The sequence below is a fragment of the Mobula birostris genome, chromosome 24 (genome assembly GCF_030028105.1).
Source record: "Mobula birostris isolate sMobBir1 chromosome 24, sMobBir1.hap1, whole genome shotgun sequence".
Classification (NCBI taxonomy): domain Eukaryota; kingdom Metazoa; phylum Chordata; class Chondrichthyes; order Myliobatiformes; family Myliobatidae; genus Mobula; species Mobula birostris.
The window spans coordinates 63,379,173-63,405,377 of NC_092393.1; the positions used below are offsets into that span (position 1 = coordinate 63,379,173).

General features: G+C 41.0%; 1 protein-coding gene across 3 annotated transcripts in view; it reads right to left on the reverse strand.

Moving 5' to 3' along the window:
- Positions 1–1,008: 1,008 nt before the first annotated feature.
- Positions 1,009–26,205, reverse strand: part of ube2o (ubiquitin conjugating enzyme E2 O) — a 156,658-nt gene continuing 131,461 nt past the window's right edge. For 2 of the 3 annotated variants that reach the window (XM_072242695.1, XM_072242692.1), the window contains exons 13-18: positions 25,456–25,548; positions 19,049–19,715; positions 18,412–18,548; positions 10,978–11,181; positions 9,758–9,815; positions 1,009–2,212 (exon numbers count right to left, since the gene is read on the reverse strand). In XM_072242695.1, coding sequence (XP_072098796.1) covers positions 1,476–2,212; positions 9,758–9,815; positions 10,978–11,181; positions 18,412–18,548; positions 19,049–19,715; positions 25,456–25,548 — 1,896 coding nt within the window. In that variant the 3' untranslated portion in view covers positions 1,009–1,475. The remainder of the gene's footprint in view (positions 2,213–9,757; positions 9,816–10,977; positions 11,182–18,411; positions 18,549–19,048; positions 19,716–25,455; positions 25,549–26,205) is intronic. The other variant, XM_072242693.1, reaches the window with a different exon arrangement.

The following is a 26,205-nucleotide window of genomic DNA, read 5'->3' on the forward strand; positions in this document are numbered from 1 at the left end:
AATCTGTTCTGCTTTTAGCATGTTTGGGTTTGAGCTAAAGATAAGGAGCCATGTTGTTCAACTTATCAGCCAGTCAGGAGGGTGGAATTGGGAGTAGATTCTAGGGAACACTGGGCAGTGAGGTATTGTGATGGCCACTAGTGTGGGTCGAGGTCTTTTGGGCTAGTGTTGGGATAAGACAGGAGGGAAGATGGCTGAGGACGCTGTCCCTGTTTCACAACTAATTTCAACACTCTTGGGTAGCATCAGCAAAACTTCCTGCCAGGGTATTGGTTCCAGGTCATCCCTGTCCTAGAAGGTTGCATGGATCCCAAACCTTGCTCCCACCCTAACTGCTTAGAAACATATTTAAATTTCTGTTCCAACACTGCTGATGAGGAATGCCCAGTTCCTGCCATTCGGGACAATTGGGATACAACATTGGCTTGGGGGAAATATCTCAGGTAATGGAGGGCTGCAACTTGGACTACAAGTATGCAACCGATGGTTTACATTGATATTGAAGAATTGTTGCCTGACATATTTGGAAGAGTGTAGGTGGTTCGATTAGTAAGTTTACTGTTGGCATGAAAGTTGGTGGAGTGATAGGTAGAGAAGGTTGCCTAAGAATCATATGAGATGAAAACTTGGGCAAAGTGGTGGGAGATGGGAATTTAATCCAGTTAAGTGTGAAATAATGTACGTTATGATGTGGACAGAGTAAATGGCAGGGTCCTCCTCAGGAGATCTCAGGGTGCACTTAATACAGCTACATCTCCTTAACCATTTCAAGCCTGTCACTGGAGTTGCAAGTTCTTTTAAAAATTGTCTGTAGTGACATTAATAGTCATGGATTCCCATAGCAAATCCACCCTATCTGACCAACCAGTGCAGAATTTCAATCTAGCCCCCAAAGACTTTACTACTCAGTGATCAAGATGCAGGTACAATGTTTCGTCACGCTAATGTTACTGGAATACTGTAACAATTACTAAACAGCAAAAAATGTAGAAACCCAAATTCAGTGACATCTTAAGGCCGATTTAATTGTAAAGTCTTATATTACACTAGTATAAGGCAACCAAAAATAAATTTTAAAAAATAAAGCACGCACTCTTACAATTTCTACATAAATAGGAAGCAATCAAGCATTCTGAACTTAATACAGGTCCACACATGTAGACATTTAAATCTGGATTAAATAGTGTATACATCAAGCTATAAACTCCACTTTGTTAGTGGGAGAAACATTTATCAATATTTTACATCTTAGTCTCATACTGCAGCCATTTATCAGCAGGGATGCAATTGACCAAATGTAACATGCGTTAAGATGCTCAGGCTTCGGTTTCTCTCCCTCACTGGATACACATTAATCCTACTCCACTTCAGATACAAAAAGCCAGCAGCTCTCATTGGCACACTATCTTTTTGCTTTATTACATAATTATCAAAAGTCTAGAAAACTTTGTAAACCTGCGGCACAGATGCAGTGCTCATCTCTCTTCCCTCCTCTCTGGAATTCCACATTCTATTAATGCTTCCTTATATCGCTGTAGACAGCCACAGATGCTTTTCACAAAGCCTTTAGAGAGGGGAAACAGAGGGAAACCTATATCAGGGTAACCACGCTTCTCAGGGAGAAAGCTCCTATAACTCTTTCGCCGTCTTTTTGGCTTGACAATAGCCTGCGATGAAGCCTTCTGTTCTGCAGTTAAAGAGGAGGGTTCAGCTGCTGCCTGTAATTGCTCAGTGGAATTCATATCGAGGCACATACTTTCCTCAGGGCTAGCTTCTGCCAACAACCTCTGCTCTATACTGCTTGCATGCATTTCAGAACTCTCCATTCCTGGCTCCTTGGTGGCCTCAGATTGAGCAAGCACCTGTGATGGAGATGGTGAAACATGCACAACCTGCCCATCTGCCACTTCAGAAGAGCAGCTATTAACAGACAGGTCTTCAGCAATAAGTTCAGTACTTTTTTGGATCATTTCATTAATTTCCAGCCAAGACTCCATCCTGTTTAAAAGGCGCCAGCCGTTGGTATAGAAGTGCTCTTTTATTTCTTGTTCAAATATTTCCACAGGTTTGCGAATCAGCTGTGTCATAGATTGTACCAGTTTTATCAAAGCCATCTCATTGTAGCAGCGACTATTTTCATAACCTTCTTGCAGGCCACGATCACTGTCAAACCCAGCCTCATTGTAATAGGGCTCATTCACCAGGATCAATCCTGCAGAATCAATAACACAATGTAGACGAAGTAACAATGATAAGTCTTGAAAATACAAAGACCTGCTGCATAGATTATATACTTCTATAATGATATTGAATCCTATATAGGCACCAAACACAACTTTCACAAGCATTTCACACAACTCCAACATCATAGGCAAAAACATGCAGCTTTCATTTAAATTTTGTTTTAAAAAAGCATTTATTTGAAACTTCTGAAATGTTATACAGAGGGTTACTTTAGTGATACTGAAGCTTATTTTTAAATGAGGGTGTGGGGACAAAACCATGAACTGGAATTGATACATCATTGTCACCGGTACCAAGATTCAGTCTAAAAATTGTGTGCATGCATGCATTCCAGACAGATCAGCAGATGGAGTTAAATACAGACAAGTGTGAGGTATTGCACGTTGGAAGGACAAACTAAGGTAGAACATACAGGGTTAATGGTAAGGCACTGAGGAGTGCAGTGGAACAGACACAAAACTCCCTAAAAGTAGTGTCACAGGTAGATAGGGTGGTAAAGAGAGCTTTTGGTACATTGGCCTTTATTAATCAAAGTATTGAGTATAAGAGCTGGAATGTTATGAAGAAGTTGTATAAGGCATTGGTGAGGCCAAATCTGGAGTATTGTGTTCAGTTTTGGTCACCAAATTACAGGAAGGATATAAATAAGGTTGAAAGAGTGCAGAGAAGGTTTACAAGGATGTTGCCGGGACTTGAGAAAGGTTGAATAGGTTAGGACTTTATTCCCTGGAGCGTAGAAGAATGAGGGGAGATTTGATAGAGGTATATAAAATTATGATGGGTATAGATAGAGTGAATGCAAGCAGGCTTTTTCCACTGAGGCAAGGGGAGAAAAAAAACCAGAGGACTGGGGTTAAGGGTGAGGGGGGAAAAGTTTAAAGGGAACATTGGGGGGGTTTCTTCACACAGAGAGTGGTGGGAGTATGGAATGAGCTGCCAGACGAGGTGGTAAATGCGGGTCCTTTTTTAACATTTAAGAATAAATTGGACAGATACATGGATGGGAGGTGTATGGAGGGATATGGTCCGTGTGCAGGTCAGTGGGACTAGGCAGAAAATGGTTCGGCACAGCCAAGAAGGGCCAAAAGGCCTGTTTCTGTGCTGTAGTTTCTATGGTTCTATCATGCCATACAGAATTGTATCAACATAGTAAAAAGGAAAAAACAGAAGGTAGAACAACAAATTTCATGACATATCAGTGATAATAAACTTGATTCTGAAAAGTTATGGAGTTACACACACAGCGCAGTGCAGGTAGACAAGCAAAGCATAAGGGCCGACTGGGAGATCACAAGAGTTTCTCTTTTAGCATATTCAAGAGTCTGATAACATCAGGATAAAAGCTATCCTTGAGACTGATGGCACAGGACTCAAGCTTCTGTATAAACTGCTTGATGGAAGGGGGAAGAGAGAGAGAATGACTAGGTGAAGGAGAGAGATCCCTGATTACATTGGTTGCTTTACCCAGGCCAGGAGGTGGGGGAGTATAGGGAATATAGACAGTCAATAGCGTGGACACTAGTTTGTATGCTGGACTGGGTCGCGTTCACACCTCCGTGCAATTTTCCTCAGTCTTGGGGACAACAGTTGCCATACTCAGCTGTGATACATCTGGTTAGGATACTTTCAATGGTGCCTCTGTAACAACTGGCAAGTCTTCAAGAACTTTCAATTTCCTTAGCCTGAAGAGGTAAATGCATCGATGTGCTTTTTCTTTTTTAAATAAAAAGTTCTCGCAACCATGTGGTTGGACCAGGACAAATTGTTGGTGATATTTACACCTAGGAGCTGAAGCTCTCAACCATCTCCACCCAGCACCATTGATACAGAATCCACCCTACTTCCTGAAGTCAATGACCCACTTCTTTGTCTTACTGAGGACAATCTGTTGTCTTGACACCATATCACTAGGCTCCATTTCCTTCCTGTATTCCATCTTGTTGTGTAAAAGTTAGCCCACAATGGTGATGTCATCTGTAAAACTGGTAACTGAAGTTGAGCAGAACTCAGTCACAGTTGTGAGTGTATAGGGAGTATAGTAAGGGCCTGAGGATGCAGCCTTGCAAAAAAAATAGAATTGCATGAAACCATGAAATTGATATTGTCGCCTATCCATTAAGACATCTGGTCAACGTATTTTGTTAAATTCCCAATCACTTTCAGGAGCAAAATAGGACTATGGCTGCAGCATATGCAATCACCACAGATGGACAATTAATTTAAAATAGTTAGAATTGAATGACCAGAGGTGGCTCTTTAGCCCAAGCATGTTCTGCCATACGATGAGAGCATGGATGATCAGTGACCCAAATCTATCCTTAATTTGTAACTCCCAGAACTTTACACAAGACACCAAATGCGCCCTGCCTAATTTTCAAATGGCTGCAGCAACATTCCCACATTATAGGTTTGCATTCAAAACTGAACATAATACTCTAGTTATGGCCCAGCTGACATTTTATGAAGTCGTACCATAACCTTTCATATTTTATACTGTGACTAATGAAGGCAGTATCCCATATGTGACCTTAACTATCTTATCTATCCCATGTTGCTACCTTTAGGGATTTGAGACAGAGGTACCTCACTCTCAGAATCAAAGTACCCTTGAAGGTATCAGCACAGGGACACACAGAGCGGCAAAGGTGGCATATAGGAAACCCATTAGGCAGGGCACAGAATGTAAGAGACAGATTATAATAAACACTCTGCTAGAAGAAAGCAAGGCTGCAGGACCGGATGGTGTCAGTACCAGGGTGCTCAAACCCTGTGCCCCTCAGCTATGTGGAGTACTTCACCATGTATTCAACCTGAGCCTGAGGCTCCGGAGGGTTCCTGTGCTGTGGAAGATGTCCTGCCTCGTCCCTGTGCCGAAAACGCTGCGCCCCAGCAGCCTCAATGACTACAGACTGGTGGCATTGACCTCCCACATCATGAAGACCCTGGAGAGACTTGTTCTGGAGCTGCTCCGGCCTATGGTCAGGCCACACTTAGATCCCATCCAGTTCGCCTACCAGCCCCAACTAGGAGTTGAGGATGCCATCGTCTACCTGCTGAACCGTGTCTACGCCCACCTGGACAAGCCAGCGAGCACTGTGAGGGTCATGTTTTTTGACTTCTCCAGTGCGTTAAACACCATCCACCCTGCTCTGCTGAGGGAGAAGCTGACAGCGATGCAGGTGGATGCTTCCCTGGTGTCATGGATTCTTGATTACCTGACTGGCAGACCACAGTACGTGTGCTTGCAACACTGTGTGTCCGACAGAGTGATCAGCAGCACTGGGGCTCCACAGGGGACTGTCTTGTCTCCCTTTCTCTTCACCATTTACACCTCAGACTTCAACTACTGCACAGAGTCCTGTCATCTTCAGAAGTTTTCTGATGACTCTGCCATAGTTGGATGCATCAGCAAGGGAGATGAGGTTGAGTACAGGGCTACGGTAGGAAACTTTGTCACATGGTGTGAGCAGAATTATCTGCAGCTTAATGTGAAAAAGACTAAGGAGCTGGTGGTAGACCTGAGGAGAGCTAAGGTACTGGTGACCCCTGTTTCCATCCAGGGGGTCAGTGTGGACATGGTGAAGGATTACAAATACCTGGGGATATGAATTGACAATAAACCGGACTGGTCAAAGAACACTGAGGCTGTCTACAAGAAGGGTCAGAGCCGTCTCTATTTCCTGAGGAGACTGAGGTCCTTTAGTATCTGTCGGACGATGCTGAGGATGTTCTACGAGTCTGTGGTGGCCAGTGCTATCATGTTTGCTGTTGTGTGCTGGAGCAGCAGGCTGAGGGTAGCAGACACCAACAGAATCAACAAACTCATTTGTAAGGCCAGTGATGTTGTGGGGATGGAACTGGACTCTCTCATGGTGGTGTCTGAAAAGAGGATGCTGTCCAAGTTGCATACCATCTTGGTCAATGTCTCCCATCCACTACGTAATGTACTGGTTGGGCACAGGAGTACATTCAGCCAGAGACTCATTCCACCGAGATGCAACACAGAGCGTCATAGGAAGTCATTCCTGCCTGTGGCCATCAAACTTTACAACTCCTCCCTTAGAGGGTCAGACACCCTGAGCCGATAGGCTGGTCCTGGACTTATTTCATAATTTACTGGCATAATTTACATATTACCATTTAATTATTTATGGTTTTATTACTATTTATTTATGGTGCAACTGTAACGAAAACCAATTTCCCTTGGGATCAATAAAGTATGACTAAGTCAGCAGTTTATGGGAGGAAAACAGTTGTCAACATTATGGGTTAAAACACTACAAGCAAGACAGAGTGGAGAGGTGAGTTGGTCAGCACTTTGGGGCCCACATCCAAGGAAAAACATTCTGGCCTGGGGAGGGCACAGAGGGTTACAAGAATAATTTCAGAATTTAAAGACTTAACCCATGAGTAACATTGATGTCTTTGGGCCTGTAATCACTGGAGTTCAGAAGAAAGAGGGGTGGGGGGGGTGGCGGAATCTCAGAGAAAACTGCTAGATTCAGAAAGGCCAGGATGGAGTGGGTCTGTCCATTAGGAGAGTTTAGGATCAGAGGGTATAGTCTCAGTGTAAAAGGACAACCCTTTAAAACAGATGAGGAATTTCTTTAGCCAGAGTGGTGAATCTGTGGAATTTGTTGTCATATGGGCCATGAAGGCCAAGTCATTGGGTGTATTTAAGACAGATAAGTAGTTCTTGATTGGTAAAGGGGTTAAGGGTTACAGGAAGATGAGAATCAGATTGAAAAGATAATCATCCATGATTAATTAATGATTAAGAGATAATCAATGATGGAGCAGACATATGGACCAAATGACCTAATTCTGCTCCCATCTCTTAATGCATTATCATATACAGAAGGTGAGAGGTAAGACAGGAGACCGAGGTGATTTAGATGAAGGTGGGGTGCCAGATCAACACAAACACAAAGTGCTGGAGGAACTCAACGGGCCAGGTGAAATCTATCGAAAAGAGTAGAGCCGATGTTCCGGGCAGATCGGGAGTTTGTGCAAGAAGTGAGGAAGGTGCAAGACAGGAATATTCCAAAAAAGAAGAAATTTTCGAATGGAAAAAGGATGCAACCGTGGCTGACAAGAGAAGTCAAAGCCAAAGTTAAAGCAAAGGAGAGGGCATTCAAGGAAGCAAAAATTAGTGGGAAGACAGAGGATTGGGAAGTTTTTAAAAGCTTACAAAAGGAAACTAAGAAGGTCATTAAGAGGGAAAAGATAAACTATGAAAGGAAGCTAGCAAATAATATCAGAGTTTTTTTCAAGTATATAAAGAGTAAAAGACAGGTGAGAGTAGATATAGGACCGATAAAAAATGATGCTGGAGAAATAGTAATGGGAGATAGGGAGATAAGGAGACAGCGGAGGAACTGAATGAGTATTTTGCATCAGTCTTCACTGAGGAAGACATCAGCAGTTTACCGGACACTTGAGAGTGGCAGGGAAGGGAAGTGTGCGCAGTCACAATTACGACAGAGAAAGTACTCAGGAAGCTGAATATCTAAAGGTAGATAAATCTCCCGGACCAGATGGAATGCACCCTCATGTTATGAAGGAAGTAGCTGTGGAGATTGCAGAGGCATGAGTGATGATCTTTCAAAAGTCGATAGATTTTGGCATGGTTCGGGAGAACTGGAAGATTGCAAATGTCACTCTGCTATTTAAGAAGGAGGCAAGGAAGCAAAGAGGAAATTATAGACCTGTTAGCTTGACATCGGTGTTTGGAGTTTTTGGAGTCGATTATCAAGAATGAGGTTATGGAGTACCTGAAGGCATATGACAAGATAGGCGGAACTCAGCATGGTTTCCTTAAAGGAAAATCCTGCCTGACAAACCTATTACAATTTTTTGAGGAAATTACAAGTAGGCTAGACAAGGGAGATGCAGTGGATGTTGTATATTTGGATTTTCAGAAGGCCTTTGACAAGGTGCCACACGAGGCTACTTAACAAGAGCCCATGGAATTACGGGAAAGTTACATACGTGGATAGAGCGTTGGCTGATTGGCAGGAAACAGAGAGTGGGGATAAAGGGATCCTATTCTGGTTGGCTGCCGGTTACCAGTGGTGTTCCACAGGGGTCCTTGTTGGGACCGCTTCTTTTTACGTTGTACATCAACCATTTGGATTATGAAATAGATGGCTTTGTGGCTAAGTTTGCTGATGATACGAAGATAGGTAGAGGGGCTGGTAGTGCTGAGGAAACAGAGTCTGCAGAGAGACTTGGATAGCTTGGAAGAATGGGCAAAGAAGTGGCAAATGAATTACAATGTTGGAAAGTGTATGGTTATGCATTTTGGCAAAAAAAATAAACCAGCAGACTATTATTTAAATGGGGAGAGAATTCAAAGTTCTGAGATGCAACGGGACTTGGGAGTCCTCGTACAGGATACCCTCAAGGTTAACCTCCAGGTTGAGTCAGTAGTGAAGAAGGCGAATGCAATGTTGGCATTCATTTCTAGAGGAATAGAGTATAGGAGCAGGGATGTGATGTTGAGGCTCTATAAGGCACTGGTAAGACCTCACTTGGAGTACTGTGGGCAGTTTTGGGCTCCTTATTAAAGAAAGGATGTGCTGACTCTGGAGAGGGTTCAGAGAAGGTTCAGAGAAGATTCACTAGAATTATTCTGGGAATGAGAGGGTTAACATATGATGAACGTTTGTCTGCTCTTGGACTGTATCCCTTGGAGTTTAGAAGAATGAGGGGGGCCCTCATAGAAACATTTCGAATGTTGAAAGGCATGGACAGAGTGGATGTGGCAAAATTGCTTCCCATGATGGAGGAGTCTAGTACGAGAGGGCATGACTTGAGGATTGAAGGGCACCCATTCAGAACCCATTTTTTAGCCAGAGGGTAGTGAATCTGTGGAATTTGTTACCACAGGCAGCAATGGAGGCCAAGTCATTGGGTGTATTTAAGGCAGAGATTGATAGGTATCTGAGTAGCCAGGGCATCAAAGGTTATGGTGAGAAGACAGGGGACTAAATGGGAGAATGGATCAGCTCATGATAAAATGGCGGAGCAGACTCGATGGGCCGAATGGCCGGCTTCTGCTCCTTTGTCTTATGGTCTGATAGTGTGAAGGTAGGGAAGGGGACCAGAAATAAAAATGGGAGAAAGAGGCCAATAAATGATAGATGGGGACAGATAAAGGGGGAAAAATATATAGATGATGGAGCAAGTTTAGCCGAGGGGAGTGGGTTCACCAAGTTCATGTCAAATAATATAATTCTGACCCACGTCTTTCAACCAAGGTGCCTTTCTGAGCTACTGCCGTTTGCTTATGTTAACCCTTTGCTATCCACAAACGTATTAAATGTCTTTTGAATATTGTACTTGTAAGTGGAAACCCATAAGAATCCGATTAAGAGAGAGTCTGGACCAGTGAAAAAGCCTGCTTCGAAAGGAGCCCAAAATCCACAAGCATTCAGTCACTCCTTTCTGCTGCATTCAAGTAAAACATAACAATAACTACATTTGTAGATCAACATTTCTCAGCACTAACCTTGAATGGATATGAGCACCTGCAGAAGACTGGATTTAGTTGTCCATCTCTCTGTTCCCTAAATAAAAGTCAAAGCATGAAATTGTGAAGAGAATACAGATAAATAGTGATTCCTAAACAAAATAGCACATGGAAACAAATCAGAGCAGATATTATGGTTGACAGGATTAAAGACTCCCTTTCAATCTCATGCTTTAATTATTACCAGACCAGCATTCAGTCGATGGCTATGCTGGACACCGCAGAAGGCCTAAAGGCACTGCTCAAACACATTGAGCCCCAGATCGATCCACCCATCATCAGCAACTCTATTAGTAGAGAAAAGTGCCTGTTTTCTCTTTCTTTATTTTACAATGTTTTTAAATTAATTCTCAGTTCCTTCCTTCCCTTGGCACTTTCCTATTTAACTAAAGGATATACAACGTCTTGTCTTTTAGCTCCTCTTCGTGGTTTTCATAGTACCACTTCCTAGTTCAAGCAATAGTACATTTCCAATTCTTACTGCTTTTTACTACTTAACATAGAACTGAGAAACCTCCCGATTTCAAAATACTGCTATGAGACGTTCCGCAATCCCTGGAGGAAGTGCAATGCATGCACTTCCCCCTCAATGCTAGCATGTGTTTTTGCACTATAATCTCTGAACTCCTTACCCTTCTGACTCAGACGCAAGTATGCTGACAACCAAGCTACAAGCAAGTATTTAGCAGTATTTTTAGTTTTGATCATTACCAGTTGCAATCACTCCAATGTCTGGTGCATGGAGGCTATTCAACCTATTGTACCTATTGCAGCTCTCTCAAAGAGCTAGCCATTAGACTCACTGCCCTTTCTCAGTGGACTTTAAAAGAGCTAGCCACTTCATCCAACTGCCTTTTCTCTGTAGACTCTAAATATTCAAGTCTTCATACATTTAATTTAATACCATGCCAGATTCCACTAGCCATTCAGACAATACTTTTCAGATTATAATGAAGTCCTTAGTGCTGCCTTCAGTCTTGTCTGTTATGTTCAGTGGCTAACACTCGTTACTGCTGAAATAGTTTACTGTTAAAACCTTTCATGATTGAATTCATATCAAATCTCTTAACTTCTGCTTAAAGAATAACCATAGCTCCTTGGTTTTTCCTTTAACTATTTCTGTCAAAAGAAACTAATCTAGTAGAAAATCTTACCAAATGCTACCTACAAATAATGAGTCATTTCCATCAAGTGCATACCTTTCCAATCCATGTGCCCAAAAGACTTACGCAGACTTTGCCATTATCATACAAGTTGGGGTTGAGACGCCCACTACATTGAGAAATGTAATGGAAAAGTGGAGGAACTGCAGGGTAAACATTAGGAAGCTGAATATCAAACAGAAACAACCCATCATCATATGGAGTCCGTGTTGGCCCTTTGATTAGAGCTGAGAACAGATCCTACGGAAAGAACGTAAATTACTAGGAGTCTCAAATCCAGTTATAAAAAAATGAGGGTATTGAGTAATTATGTCTTGGCCAACAGAAAAATTATCAGAGGAGAGAGACTGACAAGCCTTCAAACTCAAAGTGGATAAATTCCCAGGGGCCAACCAAGTGCTTCTTCAAGAATGTGGGAAGTTAGAGACGAAATTGCAGAGTTCCTTGCAGAGATATTTGCTTCATCTTAAGCCACATGTGAAGCTCTTGAAGAAAGGAGGGCAATTAATGCAGTACCATTACTTAGGGACAGAGAACTACAGGCTGATGGGTCTGACGTCAGTGGTGGCTCAGTTACTGGAGGGTATTTTGAGGGACAGAAACAATCAGCATCTTGATAGGCAAGGTTAATTAGGGATGGTCATCCCTTGTTCCAAGCCTTCCTGGTAATGCTCCCCAACTTCTCATGCACTATATTGAACACTGCATTAGTGCTGCTTTCTGCACCCATGCTGAGTTCACCAATTTCATCAACTTTGCCTCCAACTTTCACCCTGCCCTTAAGATCATTTGGCTATTTCAGACACTTCCCTCCCCTTTCTCCATCTCTGAAGGCACTGTATACTGACATCATTTAACAGCTCTCTTCGCTATATTTCTTCCCAATAACTCAGAAATCATACCTCTTCCCACCCTGTCTGTTGTAAAAATGCTATTTCCTTCTCAGTTCCTTCATCTCTGCTGCAAATGTTCTCAGGATGAGGCTTTCCTTTCCAGGACATCAGACATGTCCTCCACCTTCAAAGAACGGGGTTTCCCTTCCTCTACCATTGATGCTGCCCTCACCCACATCATCTCCTTTCCTAGACACTTGCAATCATCCACCATCCCACCTTAACAGGGATGCAGTTTCTCTTTTCCTCAGCTATGACCCCCTGAGCCTCTGCATCCAACACACCAATTGCATCCTACCACCAAACACATCTTTACCTTCCACTCTCTGCTGGGAATTGGCCCACACATTAGGATTCACTTGTCCTTTCTTCCCTACCCACAAATCTCCCTCCCGGCACTTCCTACAAGCTGCTTAAGTGCTACACCTCCTCCCTTACCTTCATTCAAGGCCCCAAGCAGTCCTCCCAGTTGAGGCACATTTCACCTGCAAATCTGCTATTGTATCCAGTGCTCTCAGTGTGGTCTCCTCTACATTGGTAAGACCCAACCTAAAGTTGGGGACTGCTTTGTTGAGCACCTCTGCTCCATCCACCAAAAGCCAAATTTCCCAGAGGGCAAACATCTTAATTCCATTCCAACATTTTGGTCCATGGCCACCCTTTTTTGCCATAATGAGGCCACCCTAAGGGTGGAGGAGCAACACCTCATATTCCATCTAGGTAGACTCCAACTTTATTTTCCCTCCCCTTCCTCTTCTTACCTGCCTATCATCTCCCCCAGCCCCTCTCCTTCTCTTTCTCCAGTGTTCCACTCTATCAGATTTCTTCTGTGTACAGCTTTGCTTATAAGAAAGACATTAAATTGGGAACAGTCTAGAGAAGATCCCTGAAAGTTGCCTCACAGGTAGATAGGGTAGTTAAGAAAGCTTATGGAGTGTTAGTCTTCATAAGTCGAAGGATAAAGTTTAAGAGTTGCGAAGTAATGATGCAGCTGTATAAAACTCTGGTTAGGCCACACTTGGAGTACTGTGTCCAGTTCTGGTCGCCTCACTATAGGAAGGATGTGGAAGCATTGGAAAGGGTACGGAGGAGATTTACCAGGATGCCACCTGGTTTAGAGAGTATGCACTATGATCAGAGATTAAGGGAGCTAGGGCTTTAATCTTTGGAGAGGAGGAGGGTGATGAGAGGAGACATGATAGAGGTATACAAGATATTAAGAGGAATAGATAGAGTGGACAGCCAGCGCCTCTTCCCCAGGGCACCACTGCTCAGTACAAGAGGACATGGCTTTAAGGTAAGGGGTGGGAAGTTCAAGGGGGATATTAGAGGAAGGGTTTTTACTCAGAAAGTGGTTGGTGTGTGGAATGCACTGCCTAAGTCAGTGGTGGAGGCAGATACACTAGTGAAATTTAAGAGACTACTAGACAGGTATATGGAGGAATTTAAGGTGGGGGGTTATATGGGAGGCAGGGTTTAAGGGTCGGCACAACATTGTGGGCCGAAGGGCCTGTACTGTGCTGTACTATTCTATGTTCCATATGAACAAGGATGCTGCTGAGGAATTGAGGACAAAAAAAATCATTTTGAACCTAGGTAACCTCTGGCTAAAAGAATAATTGGGACTGAACAGGAAATTTTGAACTGAAGTAAACTGTCTTCAGCAGTTAGTTAAAAAACTGGCTTATGCTAGTTCTCTCCTAATTAACAGAGACATTGAGAATTTGATAAATATATTGTACCCTCGTTTGAGTAGGGGAGGGGAGGACTCACTGATAAAGGACAGGAATGAACATCTGTCTGTAATTAAGTCCAGGCCTTACAAAGAGAATAACTGATAAGGACTGGACAGCACATCCATCTGTAATCAAACCTTGATTTAGTGGACTCTCTTATCTAAGTAATTAAGTTTTGCACCAACAGACTTGGTGGGCGTACCAGTTCTAATAACAGATTGCAATAATAATGTATGGGGCTTACTATGTATAAATATACGGCTGTAACCTGACTAAGAGAGTCCACTTGCCAGATGGTGGCAGTACTTACGTGCCTTCCCTTTGACAACTGGGTCTCAAACTCCTGCAGGAGAGTGCGCAATAAACTGTGGTGATGATAAGACGCTGGTCTCCCGAGTTTTATTCAGATTTGACTTTAACACTGCTATGACTCAAAGGTGTGAGTTATAGGGAGAAGACGGGCAGGCTAGGGCTTTGTTCTGTGGAGCACAGGACACTGATAGGAGTTACCTTACAAGTGTATAAAATTGTGACAGGTATTAATCACAAACGGGAACCAAAAACTAGAGGGTGTGTGTTCAAGAGAAACAAGGTTTAAAAGATGTATAAAATCATGAAGGACAACTTTACTCGAGGTGGTCTGTACATGGAATGAGCTAGCAGACAAAGTGGCTGAGGCAGATACAACAAAATCCAAAACTACGGTGCCTGTAAAAAGTATTCACCTCCTTGGAAGTTTTCACGTTTTGTTGTTTTACAACATTGAATCACAGTGGATTTAATTTGACTTTTTTGACACTGATCAACAGAAAAAGACTCTTTCGTGTCAAAGTGAAAACAGGTCTCTACAAAGTGATCTAAATTAATTACAAACATAAAACAAAATAATTGATTGCATAAGTATTCACCCCTCCTTTAATATGACACACCAATCATCACTGGTGCAGTCAACTGGTTTTAAAGTCACATAATTAGTTAAATGGAGATCACCACATGCAGTCAAGGTGTTTCAATTGATTGTAGTAACAATACACCTGCATCTAGAAAGCCCAACTGTTAGTGAGTCAGTATCCTGACAAAAACTACACCACGAATAGAAAAATTGTCCTGGTTAATCTATATGGACCTAATGTAGATGATCCTTTTTTTTAAAAAGTGTATTTGGTTTATTGCCAGATTCAAATGAATATATGTTGTTAATAGGTAGTGATTTTAACTGTTGTTTAAATCCTTTGATTGACAAGAGTTCAACCAATCAATGACTTCCAAGTTGTTCAGCAACACTTATTAACTTTTTTTTAAATTGATTATGGTTTGATCAAAATATGGAGAAATTTACATCCTAATGATAAGAGATTATTCTTTTTATTCACGTTCTTAATAAATATTCAAGAATTGATTATTTTATAGCTGATTTCCAATTTTTATCCAAAGTCCAGAAATGTGAATATGATGCTATCGCTGATTCCGATCATAATTTGCCTTGGCGTTTTCCAGAAAATTTATTACAAAGTTCGGACTTTGTCAAATTTATTGAGACTCAGATAAAAGATTTTTTTCTTTTTAATAATACAGGAGATGTGTCGAAATTGATTATTGGGGTACACAAAGTATATTTGCGAGGTCAGATAATTTATTTAGCTAAGCTTAAGAAACAGACAAGAATAGAGTTAGATAAGATTTCAAAACAAATTAAAGACTTGGATAATATTTATGCAGTCTCTCCTAACATTGATTTATTTAAACAAGGGGTTGAACTTCAATCACAATATAATTTACTATTAACTTATCCTATTGAAAGAAATTTGCTTAAATTAAAAAGTCAATTTTATATGTTTGGAGACAAAAATAATAAGCTATTAGCATCCCAATTAAAGGCAGCTGGAGCTAAAAGACAAATTTTAAAAATTCGTAAGGGAGATGGTTGTTTAGCTTGTAATTATGAAGACATTAATAAAATTTTTCAGGACTTTTACAGTGAACTCTATAAATCTCAGTTTCCAGCTGATCCTTCTAAAATGAATGCCTTTTCACAAAAGATTGATTTTCCTAGAATATCTGTTGAAGATCAACAAACTCTTGATACTCTTATTACTGAAAAGGAAATTCAGAAAGCTGTTCTTTCAGTGCAATCTGGTAAAGCTTCTGGATTGGATGGTTTTTCTGTAGGATTTTATAAAAAATATGAAGAATTGCTTTCTCCATATACGTTGGAAATGCTCAAAGATTCTTTTTTGTTAGGAGAGTTACTTCCCATGTTTTATGAAGCTTCTATTTCTTTAATTCTTAAGAAAGATGAAGACCCTACTGATTGCGCTTTATATAAATCTATTTCACTATTAAATGTGGATGCTAAAATTCTTTCAAAAATAATGGCTAATCAACTGGAGAATATTCTAGCTAAAATTATTTCTCAGGACCAAACAGGTTTTATAAAAGGCCGTTATTCCTTCTGTAATACTCGGAGACTGTTAAATGTTATATACTCATCCCTTTGTAAGACTCCCCAATGTGTTGTTTCTCTTGATGCTGAAAAGGCATTTGATAAAACACATCATCTCTACCATGAAGCAAGGTGGTGGCTGCATCATGCTGTGGGGATGTTTCACTGCAGCAAGCCCTGGAAATCTTGTGAAGGTAGAAGGTAAAATGAATGCAGTAAAATACAGGGAAATCCTGGAGGAAAATCTGACGCAGTCTTCAAGAGAACTGTGACTTGGTAGAAGATTTGTTTTCCAGGAAGACAATGACCCCAAGCATAAAGCCAAAGCTACACAGGAATGGCTTAAAACAACAAAGTTAATGCCCTATACTGGCCAAGTCAGAGTCCAGACCTCAATCCAATTAAGAATTTGTGGCTAAACTTGAAAAGGGCTGTTCACCCAGGATCCCCATGTAATCTGACAAGTGTTTCAGCAGTTTTGTAAAGAAGAATTGGGAAAAATTGCAATGCCCAGATGTGCAAAGCTGTCGGGAGTCCTATCCACAGACTGTAATTGCTGCCAAAGTTACATCTACTAAATACTGACTTGAAGGGGGTGACTACTTATGCAATCATTTTACCTTTTACATTTGTAATCAATTTAGATCACTTTTTAGAGATCTGTTTTCACTTTGATACGAAAGAATCTTTTTTCTGATCAACAGAAAAAAGATTCTTTTGTATCAAGGTGAAAACAGATCTCTAAAGTGATCTAAATTAATCAATTGAATCAAATCCACTGTGATTCAATGTTATTAAAACAATAAAACATGAAATCTTCTGGGGGCGGGGTGAATAAATTTTTCTTAGGCACTGTAAATTCATTGGAAAGATAGAACATAGAAAACCTACAGCACAATACAGGCCCTTCAGCCCACAAAGTTGTGCCGAACATGCACTTACTTTAGAGCCTAGGGTTAACCATAGCCTTTTATATTTCTAAGCTCCATGTACCTATTCAGGAGCCTCTTAAAAGACCCCATCGTATCAGCCTCCACCACCATTGCCGGTAGCCCATTCCACACACTCACCACTGCGTAAAAAACTAATCCCTGACATCTCCTCTGTACCTACTTCCAAGCACCTTAAAACTGTGCCCTCTTGTGTTAGCCACTTAGCCCTGGGAAAAAGCCTCTGACTATCCACACGATCAATGCCTCTCATCATCTTATACACCTCTATCAGGTCACCTCTCATCTTCTGCCACTCCAAGGAGAAAAGGCAGAGTTCACTCAACCTATTCTCATAAGGCATGCTCCCCAATCCAGGCAACATCCTTGTAAATCTCCTCTGCACCCCTTCTATAGTTTCCACATCCTTCCTGTAGTGAGGTGACCAGACTGAGCGCAGTACTCCAAGTGGGGTCTGATGTTGTAACTATTTGTGAGTCTTAGTTGCAGGAGGGACAGGACTGGCAGCTCAATTATTAGGGGTTCTGTCATTTAAGATGTGATTGAAGGTGAAGCATTAAAGAGGGAGTGGTGGCATTACTCAAGGCTCTACAACACAGAAACAAGCCCTTCAGCCTATCTGGTCCAGTGCTTAACTGCTATTCTGCCTAGTCCAATCAAACCACACCTAGACCATAGCTCCCCACCACTCCCCCAACTGCATTTTCCACTTTCAATGGCAGCTTGTTCCAAACTCAGACCAGCATCTTAATGAAGTTCTCTTTCAGGTTCCCCTTAAATATTTCAGCTTACACCCTTAACCCATCACCTCCAGTTCTAGTCTCAACCAACCTTGGTGGAAAAAGCCTGTTTGCACTTACCAATTTATACTCTTCAATTCTGTATACTTGTATTAAATCTCCTATGCTCCAGAGAATAAAGTTCTAATCTATTCAACCTTTTCCCTACAACTCGGGTCCTCAAGTCCCAGCAACATCATTGTAAATTCTCTCCTGTACTTTTTCCAATCCTGAAATGTTTTGTACGTAGGTGACCAAACCAGTTTTGGCCAACTTTGATGATATCTGGTGTGGATTGGGAGAGGTTATCTTCTGTCAAAGATGCTTGGTAAGTGGGAGGCTTTCAAATCATGAAATATTGGGACAGAGAAACTGTTAGAATAATAAGCAAGGAAAACGGGTTATTAAGGGTTAGAGACCCTGGTAAAGAAAAAGTAGGATCAGGTATAGACTGTTAGGATCAAATGTGGCACTTAAGTATAAGAAATTCAAGGGAGCACTTAAGGAAAAATCAGGAAGGCCTAAAGAGGACATGAGGTTGGTCTGGCAGACAAGGTGAAGGAGAATCCCATGGACTTCTATAGATATATTAAGAGCAAAAAGAAAGCGAGGTACAATGGTTACTTCATTTAACTACCCATTCAACAAACAAAAACTGGTTCAACTTGCCATTCTGTCCTCGAATGTTTTGACCATGATGCCATCAGGAAGTGCAGTAGCAAGCAATGCCATTTCTTTTCTCACAGTGCTGAAAAATTTCTTTGAATCTGCTGGCTGAAATTCCATTTTTTTGAATGCATGGCTCTCTGCAAGCAAACAAAATTGGAACTACACATTATTGATGCCACGTGAAACAAGCAGCTACAGATTCACCACCCTCCACATGGAACAACACTCCCTGGCAAGCCAAGCTCCACCATAACCCCTCCACCACTGCACATATCACCATGGAGGAAATAATTTGTCCCATCAGATCACCAATCTATCCTGTAAACTATTAGCAAACCAACCTCATGTAAATTTCCTTCATGGTTTAATATCGTTTAAGAATCTGCCCTGCTCCTTGTCCATGTTAAAAGGAATTCCCTTTTGTGCTAAGGACAGAACAGCACAGAAGATGAGCCGAGATCCAGTCTTAAAACAGTAGCCATCTTCTATAATGGAACACTGTACAGCTACAGTTGTTGCTTCAGTTACATTAAACCAATACAGTCAAAGATAATTAATTTCTACTTTTAGTAATTGGTGGATAGGTTTCCTTGGAGCAAGGAAAGCAACCTGGAGTTTTGAAATTTGGAGATTTTACCTGGTACTGACTCGAGAACAGAGAAGACTTCCCCTTTTGCACTTGTGAATGTAACTCCAGGTTTGCTGCTCTGCTGGCAAAGCACAGGCGTATCACTTGTCCACTCAGACCTCACGGGAACCTGCATATCAACTTTTTCTTCTTTGCTTTCAGTTTCTGAAACAGCTTCCATCTTCTCTTCCTCCACTATGGCTACATTGTCAAGAGTCTTCTGAAGGGTTTCCTGCAGCTTCTTGATATCATCTCGAAACTTCTTCTCCTTAGTTTGCTTTTCTGGTTCTATTGTTGGGGAGGTAGCAGAGCCTGTCAACAACTGCTCAACTGTCATATTCTTTAAACTTTCCAAAATTTTGATTGCTTCCTTTATCTCATGAAAGCCTTTGGGAGATCCATCCTTTCCAGTTTTATCAGAATTAGAACTACTTGACGCTGCACCAGCTCCCTGTGCTTGTTCTACCTCATTCTTGCTTTCTTCCAGTGGTGTTGCCACCTCTATTCCAACTTCAAGTGCCTCACTCCCCTTTGCATTCTCATCCTCAGTCAAACCATCATCCGTTTCCCAGCTATCACTTTCATCTTCCCATTCATCTGAAGTAGCACCAGAAGAGGTACCATCCAGAGAGTCCAGGTCAGATTCTTCAATGTCAGACTCAACGTTATACAAGTGCTATATTAAATAAAAAACACAAATTTATTGAAAAAACAATTTGATTTGTTAAACTACATAATTTATGTTAGGACAGACAGAAAAGGCACTGCCTCAAGAAGGTGGCATCTATTATTAAAGACCTCACCATCTGAAACATGGCCTCTTCACGTTATTATCAATGGAGATTTTGCACAGGAGCCTGAAGACTCACACAACATTTTAGGAACAGTTTCTTTCACTCTGCCAGATTTCTGAAGTCAATGACCACCTTATTTTTTGGCACTATTTAATTTTGTTACGTTGCTGCAAAACATCAAATTTCAGAACGTATGTTAGTGATAATAAGCCTGAATCTAACTGGGGTGCAAACAGTTTGCCCCTAATCAATCCTAACTTTTGTACAAACCACATCTAGCCACATACCATTGCCTCACCACCAAGAAACAAAAGTTAAATGTTGGTACAGAGGACACTGGATGAGGTACTACATTAAAGGTCATTGACATGAAAATTGGTGTTGTAGATTGCAAAAACGGTTGCTCAAGGCGACAGTGAGCTCTAATGGAAGGTTGGGCAGAGCATTGACAGATAATTTTGGGGAGTCACATGAGTTAGGACACATACAGTAAATGGTAAAGCATGAAGGAAAAGAACAACACTGGAGTTGAAATCCATTGTTCCCCGAAAGCAGCAACAAATGGAAAGTGTGTTGAAGGCAGTTAGCATGCTTGTCTTCATAGGTCTGGCACAGAATACAAAAGTTGGTGTTATGTTGCAAATTTACAAGATTCTGGTTAGAATATACTTGAGGTATTTTGTGCATTTCTGGTTGCCACACTTTGGGAAGGGTGTGGTATGCTGGGAGAAGTGCAGAGGTGATTCACTTGGCTGGTGTCTGGATTGGGGAAGATGGGAAGGGTGTAGTATGCTGGAAGTGCAGAGGTGATTCATCGGGCTATTATCTGGAGTGGGGAAGTTAGATATGGGGAGGATATCTGGATGTTTTCCCTGGCGAGAAGCCTAAGAGGCATCCTAATAGAGGGGCAAATATAGGGTAGATCAGAATAATTTTCCCATGGTAGGAGCATCAAAAAGGTGAGAGGAAGGAGTTTTAAAGTGGATTTAAGAGGAAAGTACAGAATATGGAACACTACCAAAGGAGCTGGTGGAGTTCTATACCATCGTTTCAAGACATTGTTACACTACTTAGATGGGTACTGGAATGGACAAAGTATAGAAGGATAGAGATCCTAATGGGATCGGTATAGATAGTGAAAGGGGTTGGTACCTGGCCAAGCTGGGTTTGCTTAGTGTCGCGTCGAGCCCAGTTCCATCACCTCCACAAGATGTTAATGGTGGCAAACCTATTGGTGCTAATGTTATAAAATGTCAAAGGAATGTGGTTAGGCAAGTTGAGGTTTTTGTGGGCTGGATGCAACTTGCCGTTAATCAATCCATGCCTGAAAGCTGTTTTGGTCTTTGTACATCTAGGTAAGGTATTGTGAAGCATCACGGTAGTGTAGCAGATAGCGAGATGTTATTACAACTCGGGGTATTCTGGATTTAGTTCAATTCCATCGTCATCTGAAAGTAGTCATGTATGTTCTCCCCGTGGAATGGGTGTGTTTTCTCTGGGTTCTCTGGTTTCCTTCTACAGTCCAAAGATGTACTAGTTAGTAGGTTAAGTAGTCATTGTAAATTGCCCTATTATGATAGGGTTAAGTCGAGAGTAGTTGGGCAGTGCAGCTAGAATGGCCTGTTCCGTGCTGTATCTGTAACAAGCTCACTAATGACTGCTTCATTTACTGAGTATGGTATTGGACATTAGGCAATAAACTAATTCTTCACTTCACTTCTTACAATGGAAGGTAGGTCACAATGAAGCAGCTGATGATTTATGCCCTGAGAATGGGAAGGTTGACCACCAAGAGGATATCATTGTCTTTTAAACATGGTACGACTCCGACTACTGGAGATTTGCTACCCTTAATTCCCACCAACTTCAATTCTATTAGGGCTCCTTAGTTGCATATTTTGTCAACTGTACGACTGAGACGTCCCTCTCGCCCTTGCAATTCAGTTCTATATATATATTTGGGTATGCTTTCATCCAGAGACCACAAGGTTCTCCACCCCGGAGTAAGTCAGTGAACTTTGGATTTTGCACAGATTGGTAGTTTTCCCCGGTTATGTTCCTGACACTAGCTTTTCATTTCCCATTTAATTAACAGTTCAATTATAAACAGCATGTCCTCATACCTCTCACTTCTTTGCTCATTTTTTCCTCTTGTCCTAGACTCTCCCACCATGGGAAACATCCTTTCCACATTTACTCTGTCTAGGCTTTTCAACATTTCAAAAGTTTCAATGAGATCCTCCCCCTCATTCTTCTAAATTACAGCAAGTACAGACCCAGAGCTATCAAACATCCCTCATATGATAATCCTTTCATTTCCAGAATCCTTATGAACCTCCTTTGAACCCTCTCTAATGCTAGCACATCTTTTCTAAGATGAGGGGCCCAAAACTGTTCACAATACTCAAGGCGAGGCCTCACCAGTTCCTTATAAAGCCTCAGCATTAAATCCCTGCTCTTGTATTCTAGACCTCTCGAAATGAATGCTAACATTACATTTAGCTTCCTTGCCACTGACTCTACTTACAAGTTAACCTTTAAGGTGTTCTGCACAAGGACTCCCAAGTTCTTCGCATCTCTCATTTTCTCCCCACTTAGAATATAGTCTGCAAATTTATCTCGACCACCAAAGGGCATGACCATGCATTTTCCAACATTGCATTTCATTTGCCACTCTCTTGCCCATTCTCCTAATCAAAGTCTTTCCGCAGCCTACCTGTTTCCTCAACACTAGCTGCCCCACCACCAATCTTCGTATCATCTGCAAACTTGGCAACAAAGCTATCTATTCCATCATCCAAGTCATTGATACACAGCCTAAAAAGAAGTGGTCTCAACACTGACCCCTGCGGAACACCACTAGTCACTGGCTACCAACCAGAAAAGGTTCCTTTTATTCCCACTCGCTGTCTCCTACCAATCAGCCAATGTTCTAACCATGCAGTAACTTTCCTGTAATACCATGGGCTCTTAACTTGTTAAGCAGCCTTATGTGTGGCACCTTGTCAAAGACCTTCTGAAAAGTCCAAATATACAACATCCACTGCATACCCTTTATCTGCCCTGTTTGTAATCTCCTCAGACAATTCCAACAGGTTCATCAGGCAAGATTTTCCCTTAAGGAAACCATGTTGACTTTGTCCCATCTTGTCCTCTGTCATCAAGTACTCCATAACCTCATCCTGAAGGATTGACTCAAACATCTTCCCAACCACTGAGGTCGGGCTGACTGGTCTATACTTTCCTTTCTGCTGCCTTCCTCCTTTCTTAAAGAGTGGAGTGACACTTTAAAAAGCTCCGAGAAAGTTTGAAATACTTCTTTCCAAAATTTATCAAGCCGCGGGCAGGACCAAAACATATGAATTAGAGAGGCCTCTTCGACATTACACCTATTACAGTATGGAGAAAAATCTGAGTAAAAATGAGAGAGTCATATAGGCACTATGAACCACTTTAAATTGTAAAAGAGAGTGACGCGCACATAACGAAGAGGTGTGAATAAGTTTAAAAATTCTTAGTATCCTCATCAATTGAAATCTGTAGGTCATGTTCCCAGAGGTTTTTAATTTTGTCTAATGGAATGTTTCTCAATGCCAACAACATACTATAAATATTTGAAATAGATCCATTATGAAAAGATTTCAAAGTAAAATCTGTATCAATTAAATTCTTATCTGGACATTTATAAAATGTATAAAGTTGAGAACGCAAGAAGTCTCTAATTTGTAAATATCTAAAAAAAAGTGAGCTTTACAAAGATTATATTTAATAGATAGTTGATCAAATGAGGAAAGACCATCTCCGACAAACAGATCCTGAAAACATTTAATACCTAGTCTATTGCACTCTTTAAAAACTACATCAGTCAAAAGTGGTTTAAAAAAAATTAGAAAAAATGGGACTAGAGTGTGAAAAACCAAATAATCCAAAGAATTTTCTAAATTGTAACCAAATCCTCAAAGAATGTTTAACTACAAAATTATCAGTTAAATTACTTACGGATAGAGGAATTGAACAACCAAGAAGAGAAATAATAGGAAATTTATTAACAGAATTAACTTCTGAAGAAACCCAAACCGGACAGTCTTCACGATTAATGTAGTATATCCAAACATAAGGTAGCATATGTTGACTGCCCAGCAGTAAAACCTAAAATTGGGTAGGGCTAAAACCCCATTTTTTTCAGTTTTCTTTTTTTTTTTTGCCACTGATGTTTTTTTGATAGCTTGTTTTCATATTTCATCTTTTTCTTCCTAATGATTCTTTTAGTTGCTCTCGAGGTTTTAAAAGCTTCCCAATTCTCTGTCTTCCCACTAATTTTTGTGTTGTTGTATGCCCTCTCCTTTGCTTTTACATTAGCTTTGACCCCTTGTCAGCCACAGTAGTACGATTTTGCCATTTGAGTATTTCTTCATTTTTGGAATACATCTATACTGCATCTCCCTCATTTTTCAGAGAAACTCAAGCCATTGCTGCTCTGCTGTTAGCCCTGCCAGCAACTGCTTCCAATTTACTTTGGCCAACTCCTCCCTCATACCACTAATTTCCTTTACTCTACTGAGATAATTGCTGCATCAGACTTTGCGTTCTCCCTATCAAATTTCAGTTGAACTCAGTCATATTGTGATCACTGCCTCCTAAGGATTCTTTTACGTCAAGCTCCCTAATTATCACCGGTTCATTACATAACACCCAATCCAGTATAGCTAATCCCCTAGTAGGCTCAACAACAAACTGCTCTAAAAAGCATTCTCGTAGACAAACTTGAGATCCATTTCCAACCTGATTTTTCCAATCGACCTGCATGTTGAAATCTCCCAGGACTATCATCCATTGCCCTTTTGACACGCCTTTTCTATTTCCTATTGTAATCTGTGGTCCAAATCCCAGATGCTGTTGGGAGGCCCGTATATAACTGCCATCAGGGTCCTTTTATCCTTGCAGTTTCTTAACTCAACCCATAAAGATTTAACATCTTCCAATCCTATGTCACATCTTTCTACTGATTTGATGCTATTCTTTACCAGCAGAGCCACGCCATCCCCTCTGCCTGCCTTCCTATACCTCTGATACAACTGTAACCTTAGACATTCTACTTCCAACTACAACCATCCTTCAACCATGATTCCATGATGGCCATAACATCATACCTGACAATCTGTAATAGTGCAACAAAATCACCCATCTTTATTTTTATACTCTATGTATTGAGATACAACATCTTGAGTAATGTATTTGCTACCCTTTTTGATTCTGTATTCCTAATGCACTAATACTCATCCTGCTGGCTGAATGGCCTAATTCTGCTCCTGTGTCTAATGGTCTTATTAGCAGAATTGGGACAATTAGTCTCAGAAAAGATGCTTAAGAAATATTCACAATACCAGACAATGATTTAGATACAGTACAGAAGAAAGTTATTCCTTCTGGTGAGAACTTAGATTTAAATTCATTGACAAAGGATCTAGGAGAGACAGAAATGCTTTTAACCCATTAATTGTTGGAAACAATTTTCATTCATATCACATATCCTCAAGCAAGCAGTAGAAAGACATTTACCTTCAAAGCTGGAAGCAGTGCCAATGTTCTTTGGACAACTTTTACTGATGGGTAACTTCTTACCTGAGGTAGTATACTGGATTTAGAATTATCTGCCCAGACTACTTCAACCTTCCCACAAACATCAACACGAGACACTTGACCAACAGAAGGCTCCTGAAGCAAAAGAGTATTGTTTAACTGTAATATACAATTCCTCCTTTTCAAATGAATGAATTCTAATTTCTCAAAAAGCAAGGCAAAAGACAACTGAAATGCACCCCTCAAAACCGAAGTTCTGAATTCCTTTTGGCCAATAACTGAGATGCTTTTTATTTCTTTGAGAACAGTACACTTTAGGGAAATGGACTACAAATTTCATCAACATCTAGCAGGAAGCGGGGCAAGTCAGAGGACAAGTGGACTTGAATGGCTTTTTCAGTCTGTTCTTCCATTCTATCTCCTGGTTGATCTGATCTTTGGACATAAAATTCTAATTTACTCTTTGATTCCATAATCTTCAAGTCACTGATGTATTTTACAGATATAGGCTAATGAAACCATGTTGTATCATGTTATTGCCTTGGGGAAAGAGCAGGCTCAAAGGGCTGAATGGCCTATTTCTGACTATTGTTTTTGCATGGAACTTTCTTGCATTACTTTTAGATTCATTGCCAATTGTCTTATGTCCCCTAGTTTTGCATTTCATAAGCACACAGAGATCCAAAGATATGGATACAATAATCACAATCTCACTTATCAAATACCAACTTTAATTGACCTTAAAAGTTCCTTCAACCCTTATACAAACACACGATTTAGGAATAAGAGTAT